Here is a 12,116-nt window from a genome sequence, read left to right as displayed (position 1 = left end):
CAGTGGGACAGTGCTAGTCTGTGCTGGGCCTACACCAAAGGTGACACTGGGTTAGACAGGAGTAGAGGTAGGGCAATAGAAGAATGGTACTGGGGGAAAATGGACTGGGACAGAGCCCTGTGTGCTGAGCTGGGTGTCCTGCCCTGTGCACATCCACGGCCACACAGGTGTCTGTGCCAGCAGGGTGGCATCACCCGTGGTGGCCTTGTAGTGTGATGGTGGTCCATAGTTGGGCACACTGGTAGCAGTGGGCAGAGCATGTGTCCTGGCACACGGCTTCCCCTCCGGATGAGCGTCCCTGCTGCCACAGGGCAGTGCCAGGAGCTGACAAGCAAGGAGGGAGCTCCGTGCCTGGGGATACAATGAGCGGGCAGCCCATTTTGTCACCTCCCTGCCTCAAACCGGTTCGTGTCCGGCAATGAACTCTCCCAGGCTGGCACAAGGAATAGGCCAGCCCCCAGCCCAGCCATCGTCACCCACCCTTGGGGGTGCCAACGTCAAACCAGAGGGTGGCACCTGGGCAGTGAGAACTAGCCCGTTCCTGATCCCGCAGCACCAGCCCAGCAGTGCCACAGCTCTGTCTTTCCCTCCACCCAGTTCTTGCCGCAAAGGTGCCATACGGTGCCCCAGGGAGGAGGGTGAGCTTGGCTCTGCCAGCTGCCCCAGCTGCCCCTGAGCCCACAGCGGCAGTGAGACAGAGGTCCCGGCAGCCAGCCTGCCATGCCGGAGAGCCTTGCCCGAGGATTGCCTGTGCCAAGCTCTACCCGTGTGCCCCTCTGGAGAGGACTGAGCTGCTGCTGCCCAGCGGGTTCGGCAAGGAAGAGCAGAGCCCACCTCCCTTCCTGGGGGCTGACAGTCCCGGGACGCTAAGCAGCACCACGGTAAGGACAAGCTCCCTGCCAGCTTTGGGATGGTGAGTCCCCACAGACCTCAGGCACTCTGCCCCCCAAATCTGTCCCCCAGCCAGGCATGGACATGAGCCTGGCGGTGACTATCTGCAGAGCCCCAGCATGGTCCTCCCACATCCCACTGGAGAGAACCCACAGGGGACCAGTGCCCAGCCCCACATCAGCCACTTGTACCCGTGGGAAGAGGGAACAACGTGTCCCTGGGGGAAGTTGGACCCGTGTTCGTCCCACACCAGCTTTTACCCTCACCTGCACCCACTGGCTGCCCACGGGTGCAATCCTGGACAGAGCCCACGGGTGGAAGGAACCCCGCCGCAGGACAGAGTTCCCGGTTGGGCATCCCCGGACCCAGCCCGGGCGCTGCCGGTGCCGGTACCGGGCGCCGCCGGTGCCGGGCGCTGCCGGCGGAGGCGGAGCGCGGCCGATCCCTCCCCCGGGCAGTGCCCCGGGCCCGCCCCGCACGGTTCGGGAGGAGCCGCCACCGCGGGCACCGGCAGCGGCACCGGCACCGGGACGGCGCGGAGTGGGGCGGCGGCAGCGGCGGCATCATGGCCTCGGAGAGCGAGGCGCAGCGGGCGCTGCAGTATGAGCAGACCTTGGTGAGTACTGGGGGCACCAGGGGGCACCGGGCACCGCTGTGGCGCGGGGCGTGACGGGGCACGACGGGGTGTCTGGGACATTTGGGGGTATAGGAGTGCTGCGCTGCTCAGGGCGGCAGAGCTCCGCGGTGCCCTGTTTGGGGTGCTGTCTCCAGTTTGGGGTGTCACCCACAGTCCCCCCAGCGGTGGAGGAGCCCAACTGATCACCGACCCCCAGCGCAGGACTTTTGCGCGCACCTCACCACCCCCCGCCAAAACCCCTCATCACTGGGGAAGGATGCCCACCCTGTGGGGTTTCCCAGAGGCACCGCCCGGGCACCCCTCACCCCCCCGCACTGCATGTCCCCGGCCCTCTGCCCTCAAGATAACGTATCTCCTTTGCCTGCAACCTTAGCCCCATGTTTACAACTTCTTTTCCTCCGGGGCCTCCCCACTGGCACCAGGATGCCCTGCTGTCCTGAGCTGCCCTCTTTCTCCGCTGTGCCCCCAGTCCCTCCACTGCCCACAGGCATTATGGGCAAAGGTGCTTTTCCCTGGCCTCTGCTTGGGATGGTGCCCAAGGCACAGAGTACTTTGCCCTGGCAAAAGCATTCGGAGAGGCAGCAATAGGAAGGTGGGCAGAGAAGCAGAGACTGAGTGGCCACAGAGTTCCCATGCCCACAGCTGCCCAAGTATGCCGAGAGCCTGAGCCAGTTTCTGTGAGCAGGGCTGAGCCTTGCCCACCTGGCATGGGAACACGGGGCAGCATCAGAGCACTGCTGTGCTGTGCACCCTCTGCATTGCCTTTCAAGCACCCAAATCCCTTGTCTGATGGTGCCTTTCAGTGCCCAACCCAAGCTGCCCTTTCCCCGCTGCTGTCGGGTGGCTGTGGGACACCGGCCCACCGTGGGAGCCCCGGCTGTGCCAGCATCCCCACAACCTTATTGGCCCTGCAGTCCTTCCCAGCAGGGCTGGGCTAGCAAGCAGTCAGGGGCAGGAGCAGGAGTGCGCAGGGGTGAGCTGCGGGAGTGCCTCTGCCCACTGCCAGCCCCGGACTGCCCCCCTCGGCGCCCTGGTCACGGTGGGTGAGCAGAGAGGCCAGCCCAGCCGGGCATCACAGGGTGGAGGAGCCTGCGGGCAGCGCGTGAGGGGAGAGGCACGCTGGGCTGGCATCAGGACAGGCATGCACAGCACCAGCAGACTTTGCCCTTCTTTTCTTCAGGCAGGGTAGCACCCGTGCCCAAAGTGCTCCGTAGTGCCCATCCCCATGGCCTCTGGGCTCAGTGAGGCTCAGGAAACTGCCTGGGGCACATGGGTGAGGCTGGGTGTGGTCTCCTGTCCCATAGGCTCACACCTGGATTTTGGGAGCTGCCTGGGCACGTGTTGGGCAGGAGGGGTGCCCAGCCCTGCCCGGTGCATCTGCGCCACAACTAGCTTCTACCAGCACCTGCCAGGAGGGTCAGGATCCAGCTGGAGCCTGGTATGGGCTGGTCAGACAGCCTTGGGGACAGCTCTTGCTGCCCGTGCCCACAGCCAAGCCATCACAGCCAGGCTGCAGAGTTGTGCACAGCCATGCCCAAAGAGCCCCATCCCCACGCCGTGCCATTATCCCCACCAGCCCTGGGCTGCTATGGCCATGGCCCTTGGGGCCCCAGCCCTAAAGGTCTCCCCAGGCTATGACATCCCTCCCCAGGGTTCCCACACAGGGCAGGTGTCTGCAGGAACCCCTGGAATGCCAAGGGTGATGGAGTACGTCAGCTCCTGTGCCCCCCCACATGCCAGGCTGGAAGCAAAGGGCCCCTGGGGTGGGGGGATTAAGCTTGACAAACTGCCCTTGTTCCTTGTCGAGCTGCTCAGGGCGATTAGAGCCCGGCTAAGACGGGCAGCGTGACACACACTCTCTGGCCTCTGCCTGCCCACTGCCAGCCCTGTGGAGCCCCCCACCCCCATCACCTTTAAATATCCCCCCCTACAGGAAATTTGGGGGAAAAGGTTGGCTGGCATCAGCCATGTGGAGGTGGGCACTGCTGCCACGCAAGCTCAGTGCTATGGGACAGGGTGGCACGGGGAAATGGCAGCACCAGATGCCAGTGCCTGCCCCAGGCACAGCATCACCCAGACATAGTGGGCACCGCAGGCTGGCAGTGCCCAGGGGGCTGTGGCACAGTCAGTGCCCAGAGCACAGGAGCCTGGGACTGACATAGCGCCCTTGGCCCGTGCCCGTGTCCCCGAGTGCCCCCCCCCAGCCCCCCCTGTGCCCGCTCTCTGCCCGCCCAGCACTGTGATTGTTCAGCTGCTTCACGGCGGAGGCCGGAGTCCCGGGGCTGTTTGTGTTTCAAAAGGCCTTTGTGGAAAAATAACCCGAGCAGAGGAGGAGGAGGAGGAAGAAGGAGAGAGCCCACCACGGGCCTTCCTGCCCGTGCCAGGGCTGTGGGCTCAGCAGTTGTGGCTGCTCAGCTCTAGGCACCCCTGGGGGTCCCATGTCCTGCCTGTGGGGCATGGCATGGCATGCCCCATGCCTGCACGGGGCAGAGGGGTGGCAGAGGGTGACAGGTGGCAACAGGGTGGCACAACCCCTTTGTTTTCATCCTTGTTGTTGCAAGTGGGGTTGGCTGCAAAGTGAGGCAGAGGAGGGAGCAAATCCCACCACCCTCAACCAAGCTGGACCGCCCAGGACTGGGGATCCCACCACATGCCCCAGCACCTGGGGGGCAGTGTGGCAGCCCCTGGCACAGTCCCAGGAGGTGGGCACAGAGCCAATTTGGGGGCACTAAGCTTGAGGGTGCTCCCATCTTGGCTGGGGCTGGCTGTGGGTCAGCAGTGGGGCTGGGGGAGGCGGGGGCTTGGCAGGGGGACAGCACTCCTGGGGTGCTGGCCCATTTCATCTTCCAGAGCAAACAAGCTTTGCCCAAGGGGAGCCTTTGAAAGCAAGACCCCATGCAAGGCCAGGGTCTTCCTCTGGCAGCCAATGCTGGATTTGACCCCTCGAGGTGGCTGTGTTTTCCCCCCAGCACTTTTCCACAGGGCAAGGAGCCACTGAGCCCATGCTGAGCTGGAGTTTGGGGGAAAATCCATGCCAGGAGAGGGTCAGCAATGGAAATGAATGTACTCTCCTCTCCCCACCGACATCCCTACCCTCCCTCCCACCACTGAGCACAGCTCGGGTATTAGGCAGCAGAGAATCCGCCTGGCGCCGCTCTGGCTGCTTTCTGCTCCTACCCAAGCGACCTGGGCAGGAGCAATGCCCTGTGAGAAGTGCATCTTCGCACTGTCCCCACAGGGAGCTGGCACGTGCCAGCAGGCCAAGAGGCCATGAATGGGACCCAGGCATCCGGGGCGGGCACTGCCACCATCAGCTGGGGCTGGACTGCCCACGTGCCAAGCACAGTGCCCACCCGTGGCGTTGCCCCTCCGCCGGGCGCCAGCACAGGCCATGCTGGGAAGGAGGATGGCTGTGTCCTGGCTGGGCAGCCACGCGCTGCCCTGGCACAGCACGGCGGGTGGGCACGCCATCAGCATGGGGCTCACGTTGTCCCGACGTGGGAGCCTGGCAGGGCCTCCACAGCCCTGAAGCCTCCCTTTGTGCCGGGCCAACCTCTGGCGCTTGGCATTCAGGTCGTGCTGGGGGGAGTGAGACGGAAACCAAGCAACCGAGTCCTTGGCAGTGCCCGCCAGTGCGGGACAAATGCCCCTGGCTCAGCAGGGAGGACGGGCACAAAGAGCTCCTGGCCTGCACAGGGGGCACTGACAGGGCCACCCCCCTGCCAGGACCAGGCCACGTGCCACAGCCAGGCAGGACGCACCCGAGGAGCAGAGAGGGTGACCCCTATGTGGGCACAGAGCCACTTGTACCCCCTTTCTCCCTAATCTCCCTCCTCACAACTCAGGGACTGCCCTGGGCCTGATGCTGTGCCTCCCTCTTTCCTGGAACTGGGCGTACGCCCTCTCTCCCACTGTCCTCCTGCCTCCCTGCTGTCAGCTGAGACCAGCCACCTCATGTCACATGTGACCTGCTGAGGCTGTCTCCAGGGGGGTATCCCAGCCCTGCTCTTAGCAATGTCGGGGTGTGGTGCCTGCAGGGCGCCAGCACAACCCCAGTATCAGCCCTCAGAGAGTCTCCTGGCCAAGCTGGCCATGCTCCCATCACTGGAGGCCCTTCCCCACCCTTCACCAGCCCAGCCTGGTGCCTGGGGCACCTGGGCAGGGCTGGAGACTGGTACCAACATTTCAGCTGCTTGCTTTGGGCACATGGGGAAAACGCCATCGATCCACACACACCTTATCTGCCTGGCTCATTCCCACACCCTGCCAGGCAGGCGGGCACTCCCACAGGCACCATCGCCCCTTTGCCTGGGGATGCCATGGCTGCCTGTTTCCTCACCTGGCACCTCCAGTGTTGGGAGGCCATGCCAGTGTACCCACTGCTCCCTTGACTCAGTTTCCCCACTTGAGTGCAGGAGCTGGGGTGCCAGCCCCCCATGACACCCCTCTCTACTCCTTCTCTCCCAGATGTATGGACGTTACACTCAGGACTTGGGCACCTTTGCCAAGGATGAGGCAGCCCGGCTGCGGCTGCAGGAGGGGGACACCCCCCGGCCCCGCCGGCCCTCCGAGCTGCTGGAGTACACCCAGGGCCGCTGTGCCCCTTGTCGTGGTAAGGGTCACAGGGATAAGACACACAGCAGGTGGACACAGGTGGGCACAGCCCCACAGCAGCACAGTCTGGACACAGCTGCCCACCCCGCCACGGTGGTGGCGGGTAGAGTTTCTCTGGCTGTCATGGGACACCGGCGCCGAGGACAATGCCACCTGCCCGCCGGGCAGTGGGGACACAATGGCCTAAAATAGCCAGGCACGCTGCAGGGACTGGGGGCCCCCAGCCCCTCTGCCTGGGGCCGTGCCAGGGGGGCCGTGCTGGAGGGAGGTGCGTGCCCGGTGGTGCTGTGAGCGGCTGTGCACATCCAGCTGGCTGTGATGGCTGGGCACAGGGTGCTCCTGCACCGGGCGGTAACGGCGGTGCTGGATCGGTGCTGCCGGTTGTGAGCATTTCTGTCACTGCCAGCCCGGCCCCACCACCCTGGTGTGCCTACCCCTGAGGCACCTGGCCCTGAGCCTGCCTTTGTGTCTGCAGTCTGCGCCTTGCAGTGCCAGCGGTTCCTCATCTCCAAGGTGGGCGAGGACTGGGTCTTCCTCATCCTGTTGGGGCTGGTCATGGCACTGGTCAGCTGGGCCATGGACTTTGCCATTGCCACCTGCCTCCAAGGTAAGCAGGCACCAGTGGCCTCCTGGGGCCAGGGCAGGGCAGGGTGTGGCCACGCCTTGGGGCCATGCCATGTCCTGTGCCACCCATGACCCAGCTGGCTGGTTGTTCCCACAGCTCAGAAGTGGATGTATGGGGGCCTGGACACCAATGTGCTGCTGCAGTACATGGCCTGGGTCACCTACCCTACTGTGCTCATCACTTTCTCAGCCGGCTTCACCCAGATCCTCGCCCCTCAGGCCGTGGGTAGGGCACTGCACCCTAACAGGGTGTCCACTCCCTGGGGCGATGTACTGTGGGGTCCTCCTGGGGGTCCTGAGGGTCTTTCTAGTGCTATGGACTGGTCTTCAGAGGGTCTCCTTGGGGGCTATGATTTAGTTGTCATCCTGAGCTATGGAGTTGGGGTCTTCTAAGGGGGATGAGGTCGTCTTCAGAGAGTCTTCTCTGAGTTAAGGGATGGGTGTCTTCCTGGGCTATGAGGCAAGCAGTCTTGGGGGTCTTCCTAGGGCTAAGATCTGATCTTCAGGGTGTATCCTGGGGGCTATGAGATTGGGGTCCACATAGGGCTATGGCTTGAGCTGTGCCTACACTGTAATGGGGCTGCCAGCTGTACTGTGGAGAGAGGTGTCTCTGGGGTCTCCCTGTAGAAGTGGGGTGTAGCAGAGCATCAAGGATTACCCCCCAGAAATGTGGGGCAGGGTCTCCCCACTGTCCCCCACTTTATGGCTGTGGGTCAAGGCTGTCTCCATGGTGCCAGGCTCAGGCATCCCCGAGATGAAGACCATCCTGCGGGGCATCGTGCTGAAGGAGTACCTCACCCTCAAGACCTTTGTGGCCAAGGTGATCGGGCTGACATGTGCCCTGGGCAGTGGCATGCCCCTGGGCAAGGAGGTGAGGGCAGTGCCTGGGGCAGAGTGGGCAGGGGGCCAGGAGGGGGGTGAGGGCACTGTCTTCATTCCCTCTGTTGTCCTCACAGGGTCCCTTTGTCCACATCGCCAGCATGTGTGCAGCCCTGCTCAGCCGCTTCCTCTCCCTCTTCGGGGGCTTCTACGAGGTGAGCAAGGCAGGCTGACCCCAGGAGGGCTTAAACCCGTGCCCCCCAGCAGGTTTGGCAGTGCCAGAGGTACGGAGGTAGTGTCCACTCACCCCTGTCTCCCCTGCAGAATGAGGCAAGGAACATTGAAATGCTGGCAGCCGCCTGCGCCGTCGGTGTCGGCTGCTGTTTCGCCGCCCCCATTGGAGGTAGGGTCACCATGGCCCCGTCCATACTCCCCTCACCTCCCACATGGGCACCAGGGTCCACTTGGCGAGGCAAGCAGGACCCCCAGGACAGCTGGCATGGGAGAGGGCAGTGCTGTTCAGCGGGGAGGAGGATGGGAGGAGCGGGCACCATCCTCCCAGAGGTGTAACATCTGCTCTTGTCCTCTCCCCTACTGCCCTGCACTCCAGGGAGCTCCCCACTCCAGCCCCGCTGAGCCCTACCCGTAGGTTGGTGATGTGTCTAACTCTTTCCTTGCCCTTTGCCTGCTGCACTGCCCCATCTGTCTGTCTGTCCATCTGTGTGCACCCCACCCCACCCCAGTGCCACCCTTCATGTCGCTGCCCACACCCCTGTGCTACCCTCTTGCTCGTGTAGACTGACGCTATGCCATGTCCAACTGGGACTGGCTGTGTGCTTTGCCAGAGAAACTCTTGAACTGCCCCATAGTGAGTCTGTGGGGCCAGCCAGACCTCTATGGGCTGTGCACAAGCATGGGCTCGGGGTGGGAAGCATGCCAGGCACTGGGGGCCTGCCTGGGTTTCGTCACCTCCCTTGTGCACTTACCCCAATGCCAGGCGTCCTCTTCAGCATTGAGGTCACCTCCACCTTCTTCGCCGTCCGCAACTACTGGCGCGGCTTCTTCGCTGCCACCTTCAGTGCCTTCATCTTCCGTGTCCTCGCTGTCTGGAACAAGGATGAAGGTACCTCTGGCAGGGTGGGGGCACAGGGGTCCCCTACTCAGCCCTGCTGATCCACATCATCCCCCAGAGACAATCACGGCACTGTTCAAAACCCGCTTCCGTCTCGACTTCCCCTTCGACCTGCAGGAGCTGCCTGCCTTCGCTGTCATCGGGTGAGTGCAGCCATCCCAGCACCCATCCCATGGCTCTGGGGGTGGCAGTGGCAGTGCTGGTGGTGCTGGTGGTGGCAGCAGGACACATAGGCGCTCACTCCTTGGCTCTGCCCAGGATCGCCAGCGGCTTCGGGGGCGCGCTCTTCGTCTACCTCAACCGCAAAATCGTGCAGTTCATGCGTCGTCAGAAGACCATCAACCGCTTCCTCATGAAGAAGTAGGTGACCAGTGCTCCCTAGCAGTGGGGTTGTGTAGCTGAGGCTGCACCAAAGTCATTCCCTGTCCTGTGCCACCCTGCCAGGCGCCTGCTCTTCCCTGCCCTGGTGACACTGATCATCTCCACGCTGACCTTCCCACCCGGCTTTGGACAGTTCATGGCTGGCCAGGTACCCAATGTGGGGTGACACACTGGTCCCCACCCCAGGGCCACCAGCAGCCCTAGCTGACCCCTGCCCATCACCAGCTCACCCAGAAGGACACCCTGGTGACGCTCTTTGACAACCAGACGTGGGCCAAGCAGGGGCTCAGTGATGAATTCGAATACTTAGGCATCCTGGAGGCCTGGCGCCATCCCCGCTCCAACGTCTTCGTCACCCTTGTCGTCTTTATCCTCATGAAGGTGGGTGCCTCCAACCCCAGTCAGCTCCAAGGTACCACCAGGAATTTATGGAGAGGAGCTCCTAGATGCCACCAGGAAGGTGCTGGATGGTTGCCAGCAAGGTGGCACCGGGAGCCACTGGGTGGCTGCTCCTAGAGGCCACCAAGGTGTTAGCTGGGTGGTGTTGACACACTATCAAAGACATCTTGGCTGGGAGCCACCAAGGTGCCACCGGGGAGGTGCTAGCTGATTGTTCCAAGGTGCCACCAGGGAGGAGCTGGCAGGGTGCCCCTGGGAGGAGCCCATGCCCATGGCAGGGTGTGGTGCCCATGTGCTGCTCCACAGCAGCCAGCTGCAGGTCACAGCAGGGGCAGGAGGCACTGCTGGGTCAGGGAGGACAACTAATGACTATCTGCATCCCCCCCACAGTTCTGGATGTCAGCCCTGGCCACCACCATCCCAGTACCCTGTGGAGCCTTCATGCCTGTCTTCGTCATTGGTGAGACCCTGTACCTTGTGTGGGCATGGCGGGAGGAGGGAGCCACTGCCAGCCCATACTGGGCACCTCAGGAGTCCTCAGGTGTTCCCTCCCCTGGCAGTGCCAGGCACAGGAGAGGGCATGAGGCTGGGTCGAGTGCCAGGAGAGCCCTGTGCCTGATCCCAACCCCTCTCTGTGAGCAGGGGCAGCCTTCGGGCGCCTGGTGGGGGAGAGCATGGCAGCCTGGTTCCCTGATGGCATCCACACGGACAGCAACACCTACCGCATTGTGCCAGGGGGCTACGCTGTGGTGGGTAAGCACTGGGCTGGAACGGGGACACCATGGTGGGCATCACCTGGAGATGCTCCAAAGGAGCCAGTGGGTTCCCCAGGGCTGATGCGCTGACCTCAGGAATTGAGAGTGATACCACCACTGGGGATGTCCCTGGGAGGTCCCAAGGGCTCCAGGTGTGGCAGATGATTTAGAGGGGGGAAACCAGGGTGGGGACCCAGCCTGGCGAGCAATACCTGACAGCCACCCCTGTGTCTCCTGGGGGTGGCCGCAGGGGCGGCTGCACTGTCGGGTGCTGTCACCCACACGGTGTCCACGGCCGTCATCGTCTTCGAGCTGACGGGGCAGATCTCGCACATCCTGCCCGTCATGATTGCTGTCATCCTGGCCAACGCCGTGGCCCAGAGCCTCCAACCCTCCCTCTACGACAGCATCATCCGCATCAAGAAGCTACCCTACCTCCCTGAGCTGGGCTGGGGCCACCATGAGTGAGTGTCTGTCCCGTGTCCCATCCCCAAGCCCCTCACCAGGCACAAGGGGAGGGGTTAGCATCACTCTGAGACCACCGTTATCCTCCCTGGCCAGGAAATACAATGTGCGGGTGGAGGACATCATGGTGCGGGACATCCGCTACGTCACCCTCAACTGCAGGTACCGGGACCTGCAGCAGGTCCTGCACAGCACCAAGATGAAGAACCTGCCACTGGTGGAGTCAGCTGGTGAGACACAGGCAGGGGCTCTGCCGGTGCCCACCCCAACCATGGGGCATGCCAGGATGGTGGGTGGGTGGCAAAGGGGACATCAAAAGTTAGTGCTGCCCCTTGCTTCCTCTGGCAGAGTCCATGATCCTACTGGGCTCCATCGAGCGGGCACAGGTGGGGGCCCTGCTCAGCAACCAGCTCAGCCCCCAGCGCCGGCTCCTGACCTTGCGGCAGAAGGTGCTGCCTGAGGATGGGCACCGGCTCTCCGATTCCAGCATTCGCTTCCAGGTGAGGGGCACAGCCACCTCGGGGGATGTCCAGTCACAGGGTGCCCCCCGCTGCCATCTCCCCACCACCCCTTCCCTTCCCAGATCAGCACAGAGGCCTCCTCAGGCACCCCTGCCCGCCCTGCCCTCCGCAAGCCCCTGAAGCCAGCGCTGAAGCGGGTGCCCAGCAGCCCTGCTGACAGCCCCCCTGGTGAGTCTGCATGCAGCACACCCCGGCCCCCCCATGTCCCCCCACTGACACCCCCTCCCCACTCGCAGCTGGTGCCGCTGACCACACTGGCATCGCCCTCAAGAGCCTCTTCTGTGCCAACTCCGCCGCAGAGCCCACCGAGGTGAGAGCCTGGCCCTACCCAGTCCTGCCTGGCCCTACCCAGCCCTGCCCATCCCTGCCTGGCCCTGCCCAACCCTGTCTGGCCCTGCCCGTCCCTGTCTGGCCCTGCCTGGCCCTCCCCAGCCCTGCCCATCCCTGTCTGGCCCTGCCTGGCCCTCCCCAGCCCTGTGCCTCCCTGCCTGGCCCTTCCCAACCCTGCCTGGCCCATCCCAGCCCTACCTAGCCCTTCCCAGCCCTATTCTTGTCTCATCCCTTTCCGATCCTCCACAACCCTGCCTGTCCCTTCCCATTCCTTTCCATCATGCCCCATCCCCACCCATTCCTTCCTGGCACCTTCCGTTCTCTGCCCATCTCTGCCTATCCCTGCCCCTCCCCACCCATCCCTGCCTGTCCCATCCCTTCCCTACCAATGCCTGCCCATCCCTTCCCATCCCATCCCTGCCCATCTCTCCCCATTCTAGCCCATCCCTACCTGTCCCTGCCCATCCCATCCCACCTCACCCCATTCTATCCCATCCCTTCCCATCCCATCCCATCCCATCCCATCCCATCCCATCCCATCCTATCCC

At 63.6% G+C, this 12,116-nt stretch overlaps 1 protein-coding gene across 3 annotated transcripts in view; it reads left to right on the top strand.

The window, feature by feature from the left end:
• Positions 1-548: 548 nt before the first annotated feature.
• CLCN2 (chloride voltage-gated channel 2) overlaps positions 549-12,116 on the top strand; it is a 13,664-nt gene continuing 2,096 nt past the window's right edge. For 2 of the 3 annotated variants that reach the window (XM_027685638.1, XM_027685637.1), the window contains exons 1-19: positions 1,424-1,507; positions 5,996-6,140; positions 6,618-6,749; positions 6,864-6,992; positions 7,504-7,637; positions 7,723-7,800; positions 7,910-7,988; positions 8,583-8,708; positions 8,776-8,860; positions 8,976-9,077; positions 9,162-9,246; positions 9,324-9,479; positions 9,888-9,957; positions 10,140-10,250; positions 10,503-10,716; positions 10,814-10,947; positions 11,066-11,217; positions 11,301-11,406; positions 11,475-11,548. In XM_027685638.1, the coding sequence (XP_027541439.1) occupies positions 1,457-1,507; positions 5,996-6,140; positions 6,618-6,749; positions 6,864-6,992; positions 7,504-7,637; positions 7,723-7,800; positions 7,910-7,988; positions 8,583-8,708; positions 8,776-8,860; positions 8,976-9,077; positions 9,162-9,246; positions 9,324-9,479; positions 9,888-9,957; positions 10,140-10,250; positions 10,503-10,716; positions 10,814-10,947; positions 11,066-11,217; positions 11,301-11,406; positions 11,475-11,548 (2,163 nt within the window). In that variant the 5' untranslated portion in view covers positions 1,424-1,456. Of the gene's footprint in view, positions 882-1,423; positions 1,508-5,995; positions 6,141-6,617; positions 6,750-6,863; positions 6,993-7,503; positions 7,638-7,722; positions 7,801-7,909; positions 7,989-8,582; positions 8,709-8,775; positions 8,861-8,975; positions 9,078-9,161; positions 9,247-9,323; positions 9,480-9,887; positions 9,958-10,139; positions 10,251-10,502; positions 10,717-10,813; positions 10,948-11,065; positions 11,218-11,300; positions 11,407-11,474; positions 11,549-12,116 lie in introns of those variants that run through there. The other variant, XM_027685639.1, reaches the window with a different exon arrangement.

This window comes from Neopelma chrysocephalum, unplaced genomic scaffold (genome assembly GCF_003984885.1).
Source record: "Neopelma chrysocephalum unplaced genomic scaffold, ASM398488v2 Primary Assembly neopelma1_69, whole genome shotgun sequence".
NCBI classification, from domain to species: Eukaryota; Metazoa; Chordata; class Aves; order Passeriformes; family Pipridae; genus Neopelma; species Neopelma chrysocephalum.
Note: the sequence above shows the minus strand (reverse complement) of the source record. Positions and strands in the feature narration are given on the sequence as shown.